This window comes from Nelusetta ayraudi, unplaced genomic scaffold (genome assembly GCF_046127955.1).
Source record: "Nelusetta ayraudi isolate G7.1 ecotype Tasmania unplaced genomic scaffold, CSIRO-AGI_Nayr_v1 ptg000094l, whole genome shotgun sequence".
In the NCBI taxonomy this organism is placed as follows: Eukaryota; Metazoa; Chordata; class Actinopteri; order Tetraodontiformes; family Monacanthidae; genus Nelusetta; species Nelusetta ayraudi.
In genome coordinates, this window is record NW_027466144.1 from 330,465 (window position 1) to 342,502 (window position 12,038).

The 12,038-nt window shown below is 43.8% G+C and overlaps 2 protein-coding genes across 3 annotated transcripts; both read right to left on the bottom strand.

Moving 5' to 3' along the window:
* Positions 1-2,423: 2,423 nt before the first annotated feature.
* On the bottom strand, positions 2,424-6,260 carry LOC142902408 (diamine oxidase [copper-containing]-like). Its single transcript, XM_076047431.1, has 5 exons — positions 6,124-6,260; positions 4,099-5,637; positions 3,611-3,899; positions 3,108-3,240; positions 2,424-2,964 (listed from the first exon to the last, which is right to left on the bottom strand). Exons 2-5 carry the CDS (start codon positions 5,633-5,635, stop codon positions 2,695-2,697), a joined length of 2,229 nt encoding a protein of 742 aa, XP_075903546.1. The 5' UTR covers positions 5,636-5,637; positions 6,124-6,260; the 3' UTR covers positions 2,424-2,694.
* A 2,018-nt stretch (positions 6,261-8,278) lies between these two features.
* LOC142902407 (diamine oxidase [copper-containing]-like) lies at positions 8,279-11,581 on the bottom strand. 2 transcript variants are annotated; one of them, XM_076047430.1, is made up of 5 exons: positions 11,495-11,581; positions 9,780-11,318; positions 9,323-9,611; positions 8,958-9,090; positions 8,279-8,634 (listed from the first exon to the last, which is right to left on the bottom strand). In XM_076047430.1, the coding sequence occupies exons 2-5, from the start codon at positions 11,314-11,316 to the stop codon at positions 8,365-8,367; spliced, it is 2,229 nt and encodes a 742-aa protein (XP_075903545.1). In that variant the 5' UTR covers positions 11,317-11,318; positions 11,495-11,581; the 3' UTR covers positions 8,279-8,364. The 2 variants fall into 2 exon arrangements, with proteins under 2 accessions (XP_075903545.1, XP_075903544.1); XM_076047429.1 differs by having other exon boundaries at positions 11,483-11,581.
* Positions 11,582-12,038: the final 457 nt, after the last annotated feature.

Below are 12,038 nucleotides of genomic sequence, written 5' to 3' on the forward strand. Positions count from 1 at the left end.
GATCCCAGGGGCAGCGCCGCCCATGAGGGAGGAAAGTGTGTCTGTGAGTGAGTTTGTTTGCACTGTGTATGTGTGTGTGTCTTTTGCAGAGGTGGAAGAGAGAGTGTAGTTTTGATTACCTGAAGAAGAAGAAGAAGAAGAAGAAGAAGAAGGAGGAGGAGGAGGAGGAGGAGGAGGAGGACGAGAAGGAGGAAGAGGAGGAGGAGAAGAAGAATCAAGCAGCAGCAGAGTTCCCTGCTCTGTTCCCTGCTCTCTGGGCAGCGTACTGGAAACATCCAGGGAGCACTCGGGTCTGCAGGGGCCTGACGTTCTCCCATGGTAGCCATGAGGGGGAAAAAAACAAAAAAGAAAACATAACACTGGACTGTGCACAACACAACCTACATATGAGACTTTCTGCTCGACACACATTTCCCCTCAATGCTCCTGGTGCTCTCTGCCCCTGCTGTGGCCTGCTGTGATACAACTATTCCACAACGGAGGTTTGGAATTACACAAGGCCTTCAGCGTCCACTGGCGCCTGCCCTCCTGTTGCCCTCCGGTTGGCCTGCTGTGCAACCCTCCCTGTCTTCACCCCCACCACCCACACCACCCCCACCGGTTCTCCACTGGCGCACATGCCGTCTAACTGATGACTCACCAGCAGTGACACAGGCAGACTTATTACCGTGACAGTGATGTGATCTAACTGGTCCATAACAAACCCATTAGAGCCGGCAGGGCTGATTTATGCCTTGTCCCCAGTGGGAGGATGTGATATGGAAACAGCTTCTCGTTACGTCCTGTGGTGCTATTCATATAGCCTCGTTTGTCACTGCTTTGTGTTGGTTCTTTTTTTTAAAATCCATTTTCAATACTTTCCTTTTCTGCTCTGATTTCTGTTGCGAGTGCACCTGCAAGTGTGATGCTGTGTCTCAGCTGCTGCTGCAGGACTGAGTTAAGGAGTTATTTTTACTTTGAGAGGGACAGAACGATTGGCATACCATCATGTTCCAGTCTGACATCAGGCATGTACACCAGCATGCAAGGCACACATACTTGCTGTACAACAGGCAGACACCGTCTATATGTACGGTATGTGTTGACTTTTTCTGTGGTTCTCTTGATATCTGGCCCCTCCAGAAACCACAAACTTTACGAAACAGGCACAATTTAAACACTTACCGTCGTGAAGGCTTCACCCTTTAGCAGCTGTTTACCGGCTAATCCAGCTTCGTACGGACCCATCGCGGGCTGAGTTACGGCCGCATGGCGGGTCGAAGGTCCCTGGACGTTTTTTGTGCCTTCCGTGTCCCCGGAAATATATTTTACTTTGTGTACTGACCGTGTTTTGTTTTGTATTTTTGCGAGACATTTTAATAGGGCTTAGAATGATTTTGTTTCATACTGTTGACTTGTATCAAAACAAGGAGCTCCGGCACACAGTGGCGTCACTCCGTGCCCAGTGTTGAAAAAATCTCCGTGAACAGATCGTTTAGAACCATGCCCAACAATTTGCAGGGCTCACGTCCAAACGCATGAACGTCATTATTTAACGATATCGAGATCGTTTGACGGTAGGGTTCAACATTGTAACAGTTTTTAAAGCTCAGAAATGTGGAAAAGCATCATAGGTCCCCTTTAAACCGGAGAGAGAAACCCTTACCTCTGTCAGAATACCACTAGAGGGCGACAACTTACTGATTCCAAATTTCGAGGCGCAAGTGAGACGGTATATATATAATTTTTTATTTAAATGTTTCGTTTCTGAGTTCCACCCTGTCTTGTCGTGTGATGGATTGGTACATTTTCTTTTCCTTATCACGTTATTAATCAAAAATACGTTTTTTTCAGTTGCTGCTTTCTGTGTATTTATGTGGACTTTAAGTCAAAAATCTCATATTGCTGTTGCTAAAATATGAGTTTTTTTTATCAGCAAAGTTCACTTGCATGTGGAATTTTCCTCACCAATTTCTCAGACAGTGCAGCACTAACTTAGCCATGGAAGTGCCTGTTGCCACATTTTTTGCGGTTGGATGTGTGAGTTATCTTACTGTATGTAAAGCTTGTGTTTCCAGGGGTGATGGTGCAGGTCCATTAGGCATCCTGGACTGTTTGCTCTGCCGGACTGTGGTTGTTCCAGTAAAAACATTCCAACAGCGGGGGCGCAGGCAGACCATGCTGACAGTTTAGCGCTGGCGGGACGGATGGGGAGCATCCTGCATCCTGGATGCTCGCTGCCACTTAATCTCAGCCATGGAGATTTAAATTTTGGGATTGCAGGGTCTCCCAGGAGACCTCCCACCCAGGGCTCCATGATATTCCACCTGCTGCATGTAACCAATTTAATCGAGGTGTGCTAATGTTAATGCTCGCTAACACTCTATAATGTTGAGAATTTCTGGAGGCAGTAAGTATGAAGGTAAGCACTAAATACACAGATAGTCAGTGCTGAATGGTTTATTCAAGCAAAAAGATGAAGTACGGTCACAATGCAACTCTTTGAGGAGTTGACATTATATTGTTCCTTTAATGCATTTTAAGCTGTAGTTTAACAGACTTTGACAGAAGGCTGCATGCAAGAGATACACATGTCTACTTCCCCCTCTTGGACCCGTTAGTGCAATTAACTTGAGCAATGACAGAATGATTATATTATGATATGCAGCAGAATGATTATATTTTTGCAGAAAAAAATAACATTTCTAACACGTTTTAGACTCCTGCGTATGTGCCGTTGTAGGAGAATGGCTCGTCTGTCACGCAGTGTCCCACCACCTCAGGGGTCCATCGCTGGATGTTGATATTGCCACGCTTGTCCGGCCGAGCGATGACCGTGCTTTGGGACGCCAGTGAGGGATCCTCGTCATAAAAGTTGAAGGGCCTGAGGAAGAAGCCCATGGCAGTGCCGGGTGTTGCTGTGTTGGGGATGTCCTCAGAGTGGGGTATGTGTAGAAGGCCCACTGTCACCCAGGCAACCAGGTCCTGCACACAGGAGAAAGAACAGAGGAAAACAGAGCAAAACACATAACATGCAAAGTAAATATAGATTAAAGGCAGACAGCTGTTTTACTTCAACATGATTTGGTGCAATACAATACAATACTCGCTGTTCCAAAAGACTTCACCTGGTTGACAATGTCCTCATCGTTGCGGATGTAGTCCTCAAAGCTCACTACTGGCTCCCAAGGGTTATTCTGGGAGTAGATGCTGCTGCTGGTGGCTTCGCCATCCTTGTGACGAGTCACAGCCAGGGGATAGCTGCAAGAGAGTTTTTAAGACTGGTAAACAATAATGATGAGCATCTAACAGTGTCTAAATGTGTCAACATGTGCTGATACTTAATACTTAATTCCCTGTTTTACAGAATTTCAAGTCTATTTGATGAGTGGACCTAATCTTTACCTTCACATACAAATGACTGATAACTATATCATTATGAAAAAGTAACTTGCATGAAAAGATGGACCTGTCGAATTCACGCATCCTGCATTCAGGTGTGAACCTATACATCCCTAACTTTATGTCAGTTGCCTACATGACCAAATGTTCAGCTTTGGTTCACTTTTTTCCCTTTTGTTGCAATGTTCGTATCATTTTCTACAAATGTTTTTTGGAGCAGAGTTCATACCGAGCCCAGCTGATGCCATTCTCCTCTTGCCAGCCTCTTGGAAGGATACTGTTGGCATGTGAATTATATTGAATGCGGTAACTCTTCTGGTGGCCCCATCTATTTTTCTTGTTTGGGTTGGTAAAATGCAAATAGCGAGGGAATTTCTTCCCAAAGCGGAAAGCAGCAGATCGCTCGGTCTTGTGCTCTGTCTTCTGGAGTTTGGACTGGACAACGAGATCCTTCGGACTCCAGGGGTTCGTGAAGTTGACCAGCTTCACATCCACTGATTCGAAGCTGTTTTCTATACCTGCATCAGAAAAGCAGCATGGAGTGACACACTTTTCAAATAGCCACAAGTTTGTTCCCTGTTGAACAATTTTGGTCCTGGATAAATGAGCTAAATCCTGCCATTCAGAAGCGTTTTAAATCTAATGTACTGTGTCTCTCAAGGTCCAGCGTACAGTTTTGGAAATTATTTCTATTCCAAAACCTATAATAAGACTTACCTGAGACATCCAGGTCCACTTTGTAATGGATCAAGTGTGTGTGGATGTTTCCCAGCACATGTTTTTGCACCTTGGTTCCATAGTTCAGCCCGTTTGGTGTGAAGAAAGATGTCTGGATGTATCCTGTGGTGCTGACCTTGACCTCCACCACCCCATTCTGATAGAACAGGAAGTCCCAAATGTAATCGTAGTTGTCAACAGTTGCAACTGTCCTCAACACCAGCACAGTGTTCTCCAGACCTGCATAGAACTTTATTCCCCCTTGAAAGTTTGAGTCAAAGTGCCTCCTTAGAGGGATGCCGGTGTTCATCTCGAAAATACACAGGGCCTTCTTGTACTGCACAGGCTTGTCCGTGTCATAGTAGTGGTACAGGTCAACAAAGGTGGCCATCTCTGGACAGTCGATTCCGGGAGCCAGTTCAAAGTTTGTTGTGCCCATCGCCCAGCCGGCATCCAAATATTTGGTCTGCATGGCAGCAGGAGTGTCTCCGGCATAGAAGGCGATAGCCTCTTGGAGACCAATCTCGTAGGCGATCCGTTCTCCGTTGAAGCGGAGATCAAACACCTGGAGTCCAGCTGAGGAGCGAACTCGGTACGCAAAAGACCATCCTGCATATTCAACAAAATTCTGGTGGATGCGATATCGATGCCCCTGGGGTTCCACAAACTTAGGTCCATGGATATCAGTGGGAGTGTTGCTGTGACCTCGGGGCTTATAGGTGGAATAAAAGTCATTGTCATCGTGTTCAGAAAGTTTCATTTTCTCCACCCTTCCAGATTCATATTGTTCCACCAGCTCCTCAATACTGTCAAAGTACATGCTGTTGTACCAGACCTTCTCAATCGTCCACCTTTCCGGGTCCAAGTCATGGTGATTGAGCAGTAACTCAAACCCGATGGGGTGAAGGAAGAAGCCCTCCACAGACTTCATCAGCATTATCCAGCTCCTCCTCTCAGTTGGCCCGAGCCCACAGGGGGACACATTAATGGTTGCCAGGCAGCGATCAGAACAGTTAGTGAAGGAAAAACCACCAGTGGTCTCAAACAAAACCTTGTGAGCTTTAGATAAAAGTTCTTTCAGTCTTCTTTCAAAAAAGTAATATTCTACAAAAGTGATTGGCCTTGATTCAAAGTTGATGGGTCTGTCGCTCTTGAACGTTTTCACCCGATGGGAATTTGGCAATGGCAGAGGGGACACGATGTACTCTGTGATATTGGGTCTCGCCTGGTTTCCAAACTGGACGATGACACGGGCTTGCCGAGGAGGTTTGGTGTGTCCATGATCCAGAACTTTCAGGGCTCTTTGCTTCTGAGGCAGATGAAGTTCTACCAGCAGGATGCTGTTCTTCTTCATGGTCTTGTTCCTGGTGTCACTGAGCCCCAGATCTTGGATGGCGTGCAGATAGGCCCGCACGGCTTTCATCTCTTGAGCCGTGAGGTCCGCAAACATTGAGGCACCGAGACGGGCATGTTCCCGTGGCCCATTAGTACTGCAACTAGCCACGCAGGCCAGAAGCAGCAAACAGAGAAGCCTCATGGCTGCAAACAGAATAGGAAATAATTTCCATCACAAATGTTGTCTGTAAATGATTTCTAAAAACACCATTATTATGGTCAATTCCTCCATTTATCCTTCAAATCAAATTCCCATGTCTCATGGAAACCACAAACAGATACTTTTAATAAGTATCTGCTTGCAATTAAGCTTCAGCAGACTTCCCAGGCTTGGATAATCCTTTTTCAGTCACGAAGAAATTTTGACCCCTCTCCTGCCTTTCAAAGCAAAACAAGCATATCTTGTTTTTGTCACTGAATCTCGGTGTTTGGGCCCAGCTGGCCAGATGTTAATTTTAAAACATTTTTACTGCCAGCAAATCATATTTTGTGCTGTATTGCTTTATTGCTATTGGATATCTGGATGAAGTATTGAACGTACTAGATTCCACACACACACATATAACTAATCTAGTGAACAACAATTTTCTCACTATGGTGATGTTCAAAGCGTAAAAAAGACTACTATACCTGGAGCTGTTCTTCTGCGTCAAACACTTGAAAGCGCCACTAGTCACTGTAGATGATTATCGACTCTAATGCAAACTCCTCTATGACAACAAAGATTTGTTAACTGCTGTTACATTTGACCTCCTACTTTCAGCCAGGGAGCATGATTGGTCAACAGACCTTTTCGGGCTAAATTCTTGTTTGGTAACACAACACCAGGAGCTTTTCGTCAGTTTGGGGGTGAAAAAGATCACAGTCATGAGACTATTTTCATTTATTTATTTAGAGACGTTTTTAACCTCAGATCTGCTGCAAGATGATCTTCACAATGCTCTCATCCAGTTTAACAAATGAAATCAATTAAATTGGCTTCTTTTGAAAACTGCTACACATACACATGCAATAATTTCTGAATTTTAGTATGTTTGTGACATTTGGCCTTGTTTACGATTTCTGTGCTTCTCCTTTTTATTATTGATATTGGCTGTTAGGTACTTTTGTATCCCTTGCCCCTCATAAAACAGAATCCCATTGGTACTGAGAAGCATTAGCAGTCATGGCAGGACTGGAGAAGTGCAGACAGTGCATTGGAGGAAACACCCACACCATACTACACATCCATCTCTCATATGGTCATTTACATCATTTACTTTCTCTTAACTGATGTGCTATTAATTAATGTATTATTATTTCTTTTGAAAGAGTAGATTATGAAGCAACCTGCCCTTTAAATGGAATGAAATTGTCTGCTCTAAAACGAAATGATCTGAGTCTTTCAGTCCGTTTCAAAGTCTTTGTTGAAATGAAAGTGTGAAAATGTCACACAAGCAAAGAAACATTATGCAACAACTAAAAAAAGGATGACGAGAAAAGGGAGAATAAGTGATGTATTAAGAACCCTCAGCTGTTTATAACTTGCCACTGTATCAGGACAACACCAGAGGGTGACAAATCGCCTTCAACTGCTGCAGTCTATCTGAATAATTGCTGAGGATTTTCATCACATGAGTGGATTTTCTAACTTGAAAAAAAAAAATGTTTTCACACTGTGTGTGTTCCTTAATGTAAAACATTGTGGCGACAATAAGTTTAACGTTGTTTGGAGGATAATGCACACGGAAAAACAGAACATGCTGCCTGGGAAAGAACCTTTGGTGTTACTTTTACAGCTTCCCTGTAACTTGACGTCAGTCCCATCATTGCCATGGCAATGGCCACCGGAATGCCTATTACCCAATTTGCAGTGTTTTTTTTTTTGCCCACCTCTTCAAACACATGATAATGCATGCATAGCTTTCATATGACTCCTTTTGCCGGCAAATTGTAAAACACAGGCACACACATAAAATGGGTTCGATGCTATGAAAGTCCCAATCAACGACTTCTGTTTCCACTTCTGAAAAACACTCTTTATTTACTCTTCTCAGGAACCCAGTTTGTTGACAAGACACCTCCCTCTGCTCTGCTGATGTGTTTTTTTTTTCTTTTTAAGATAAATGCTCATCTTAAAGAGGAAACGGGAAAAAAGCAGAACGTTTAGAACAAATGTATTCAGAAAACTATGGAGTTGGTTTCTTTTCATTATTACGGGACTTTGCAAACTCTTTGTCACTCAATAACATGTCAACAAGACATCATCATAAGAGGAGAAATGTCTTGTTATCTAGAGTGTCTTGTTGTATGTAACGTTCGGGTATCCATGGGCAATGGTACCACCACCCAGGAGGTATCCTGTTGTGTTTGCGAGAAAGGATTGGGAATCAGGCTGTTTGCTCTACCAGGCCTGTTGTCCTTCCAGTAAAGACATTCCCACAGTGCAGGAGGTGGGGAGGCTGACAGTTTGCCGCAGGCGAGACGGATGAGGAGCATCCTGCATCCTGGATGTTCGCTGCCACTTAATCTCAGCCATGGAGACGCAGATTTAGGATTATGGGAGCTCCCAGCACACGCAAATCTTCCCACATGAGCGGTGATAATGATGCGAGGAAACTAATGTGCTTTGTAAAAGCATAGAGAAAAGAACAAAAACACATAGAGGTTTATTTAATTTGTGATCATTTATTGAAATAATATAATTTTTTAATGTACTTTTATATTTTTTAATCTTTGAAATCTTTGGTGAGAAAAAAATGGGAATGACTTCTCTTAAGTCAGACAAAATGTTTCATGTGGAGAAAAAACATTATTGTGCTTTTAATTTGAATTTAAATTATGACAGAATGTAAAAAAAAATGAAAAAAATGATCTGTAAAGTAAACATTTCTAGACTCCTGCGTATGTGCCATTGAAGGAGAATGGCTCATCAGTCACGCAGTGTCCCACCACCTCAGGGGTCCATCGCCGGATGTTGACATTGCCACGTTTGTTCTGCCGAATGATGACCGTGCTTTTGGACGCCAGTGAGGGATCCTCGTCAAAAAAGTTGAAGGGCCTGAGGAAGAAGCCCACGGCGTTGCCAGGCGTTGCCGTGTTGGGGATGTCTTCAGAGTGGGGAATATGCAGGAAGCCCACTGTCACCCAGGCAACCAGGTCCTACACAGAGGGCAAAAAATACATTATCAGAACACTCAGACGAACTTGATGAAACAAATAGCAGGTAGATTTGAGTTTAAAAACGATCCAGTTTTGACTGACTGGATCCTATCTCTGAAAATCATGATACAGAGTCATTTTACACTGAGCGATACTGCACATGAATGACTTTTGGACCTTGAGATGATATTCAAAACGTAAACATTGCCAGTTTAAAATTTCATGTACACATACATTGACAATATGCATACAGCACAGTACAACACCATATGATGTGATTTAAATCTTGTCTGGTATTTAATCTATCTTCCAGTGCACTTCACCTGGTTGACGATGTCTTCATTGTTGCGGATGTAGTCCTCGAAGTTCACCACTGGTTCCCAGGGGTTATGCTGGGTGTAGATGCTGCTGCTGGTGGCTTCACTGTCCTTGCGGCGTGTCACAGCCAGAGGATACCTGCAGACAAGGTTTTTATGCTCTCAATAACACTTTGGCAAAAACCCTGACAAACCCTAATGCTTCAAGAACTTTGATCACATTCTGAACCCCACGCCCTACCTCAGGGATTACCCTCAACACCACTTAATCCTTGTTTAAGACTCTGAGCTAACATCTCTTGGCTGTAAACTTTTTGTGGCAACAAATATAACAAATAAATACATTATAAAACAAAACAAATTTTTCATACCGAGCCCAGCTGATGCCATTCTCCTCTTGCCAGCCTCTTGGAAGGACACTGTTGGCGTGAGAGTTAAATTGAATACGGTAACTCTTCTGGTGGCCCCATCTATTTTTCTTGTTTGGGTTGGTAAAATGCAAATAGCGAGGGAATTTCTTCCCAAAGCGGAAAGCAGCAGATCGCTCGGTCTTGTGCTCTGTCTTCTGGAGTTTGGACTGAACGACAAAATGCTTTGGACTCCAGGGGTTTGTGAAGTTGACCAGCTTCAGATCCACTGACTCAAAGCTGTTATGCTGACCTGCAATGTAAGAAGAGCATGGGATTTTCAGGAAAACCTTTATCAATATTTCATGATAGTGCGCAGCCCATTACAATGATAGTTAACAATCCATTATAATTACTAATTACTAATATTTGTATAACTTTATTATTTTAGTCCATTCCCAAAACTATTAAAAACACTTACCTGAGACATCCAGATCGACTTTGTAATGGATCAAGTGTGTGTGGATGTTTCCCAGCACATGTTTTTGCACCTTGGTTCCATAGTTCAGCCCGTTTGGTGTGAAGAAAGTGGCATGGATGTATCCTGTAGCACTGACCTTGACCTCCACCACCCCATTCTGATAGAACAGGAAGTCCCAAATGTAATCATAGTTGTAAACGGTTGCTACTGTCCTCAACACCAGCACAGTGTTTTCTAGACCTGCGTAGAAGTGGAACCCTCCTTCATAATCAGAGTCAAAGTGCCTCCTTAGAGGGGTGCCGGTGTTCATCTCGAAAATACACAGGGCCTTCTTGTACTGCACAGGCTTGTCCGTGTCATAGTAGTGGTACAGGTCAACAAAGGTGGCCATCTCTGGACAGTCGATTCCGGGAGCCAGTTCAAAGTTTGATGTGCCCATCGCCCAGCCGGCATCAATATATTTGGTCTGCATGGCAGCAGGAGTGTCTCCGGCATAGAAGGCGATAGCCTCTTGGACACCAATCTCGTAAGCGATCCGTTCTCCGTTGAAGCGGAGGTCAAAGACCTGGAGTCCAGCTGAGGAGCGAACTCGGTACGCAAAAGACCATCCTGCATATTCAACAAAATTCTGGTGGATGCGATATCGATGCCCCTGGGGTTCCACAAACTTAGGTCCATGGATATCAGTGGGAGTGTTGCTGTGACCTCGGGGCTTATAGGTGGAATAAAAGTCATTGTCATCATGTTCAGAAAGTTTCATTTTCTCCACCCTTCCAGATTCATATTGTTCCACCAGCTCCTCAATACTGTCAAAGTACATGCTGTTGTACCAGACCTTCTCAATCGTCCACCTTTCCGGGTCCAAGTCATGGTGATTGAGCAGTAACTCAAACCCAATGGGGTGAAGGAAGAAGCCCTCCACAAACTTCTGCAAGATGATCCAGGACCTTCTCTCAGTTGGCCCGAGCCCTCGGGGTCCAACATCTGAGAATGTCAGGCAGTGGTCAGAGCAGTTACCGTAGGAAAAACCACCAGTGGTCTCAAACAAAACCTTGTGCATTTTCATTGAGACTTTTTGGAGAATTTTATCAATATGGTAATATTCTACAAAAGTGATTGGCCTTGATTCAAAGTTGATGGGTCTGTCGCTCTTGAACGTTTTCACCCGATGGGAATTTGGCAATGGCAGAGGGGACACAATGTACTCTGTGATGTTGGGTCTCGCCTGGTTTCCAAACTGGACGATGACACGGGCTTGCCGAGGAGGTTTGGTGTGCCCATGATCCAGAACTTTCAGGGCTCTTTGCTTCTGAGGCAGATGAAGTTCTACCAGCAGGATGCTGTTCTTCTTCATGGTCTTGCTCGTGGCGTCACTTAGTCCAAGATCTTGGATGGCATGCAGATAGGCCCGCACGGCTTTCATCTCTTGAGCCGTGAGGTCCGCAAACATTGAGGCACCGAGACGGGCATGTTCCCGTGGCCCATTAGTACTGCAACTAGCCACGCAGGCCAGAAGTAGCAAACAGAGAAGCCTCATGGCTGTAAGATAAAAGCAGAAAAAAAATCAGGCATACATTTCGACAAGAATGGAAGAACAAAACAAATTGTTTTTTAAATGGTAAATCAATATTTTCAAAGCAATCACATTTTTAAAAATGGTAAGTAAAGAAGTAAAAGACCAAACCCAAAGAGACAAGCTGTACCTGAAGTCTTACTTTGGGTGCTGAAAAGCACTCGTGATTAATCAGCTTCAGCTGCTCTGACTTCCTGAAACTCGACTCTCCTGAGGAAACAAATAATAGAATGTTTAACTCAACCTACTTTCAGCCTGAGAGACAGATTGGTCAACAAGCAGTTGTAAACATGATGAAATAATCGTCGGCCTTCTTTATAATCCTGCTGATAAACAGCACTAAAGTCCTCCAATACAAAGGTCAAATGAGCACTGCAAATGATGTCAATTGGCTGAGACTACGATTGACTATGTTTTGGCAGGTCCAATGGTCAATTAACTAACAAATATTAACACATTTCAAATCATGTGCTTTGTGGCAGTGCAGAGACTCCCCGCAGTTGCAAACTTTTATGCATGTAAATGCTCAATAGAGCACTGATCATTATTTTAGCAGGCTGAAAGGAAAATGCTAAATATGGACATGTTCTGTATGTGAGTATCTGAAAAATGTGCATCAAAGCATCAATTTGATAGAGTTGCTGCACCTCTGTGCCACTTTTATCACACCCAGAGGTTATTTTCAC

Excerpts from the sequence above, each read along its gene's own strand:
- LOC142902408 (XM_076047431.1), bottom strand. The coding sequence starts at position 5,635 with ATGAGGCTTCTCTGTTTGCTGCTTCTGGCCTGCGTGGCTAGTTGCAGT. Across the intron at positions 3,241-3,610 it reads AATGGCATCAGCTGGGCTCG|CTATCCCCTGGCTGTGACTC; the intron begins GTATGAACTCTG and ends ACTCTCTTGCAG. Across the intron at positions 2,965-3,107 it reads ATGAGGACATTGTCAACCAG|GACCTGGTTGCCTGGGTGAC; the intron begins GTGAAGTCTTTT and ends TCCTGTGTGCAG.
- LOC142902407 (XM_076047430.1), bottom strand. The coding sequence starts at position 11,316 with ATGAGGCTTCTCTGTTTGCTACTTCTGGCCTGCGTGGCTAGTTGCAGT. Across the intron at positions 9,612-9,779 it reads AGTCGATCTGGATGTCTCAG|GTCAGCATAACAGCTTTGAG; the intron begins GTAAGTGTTTTT and ends CTTACATTGCAG. Across the intron at positions 9,091-9,322 it reads AATGGCATCAGCTGGGCTCG|GTATCCTCTGGCTGTGACAC; the intron begins GTATGAAAAATT and ends CCTTGTCTGCAG.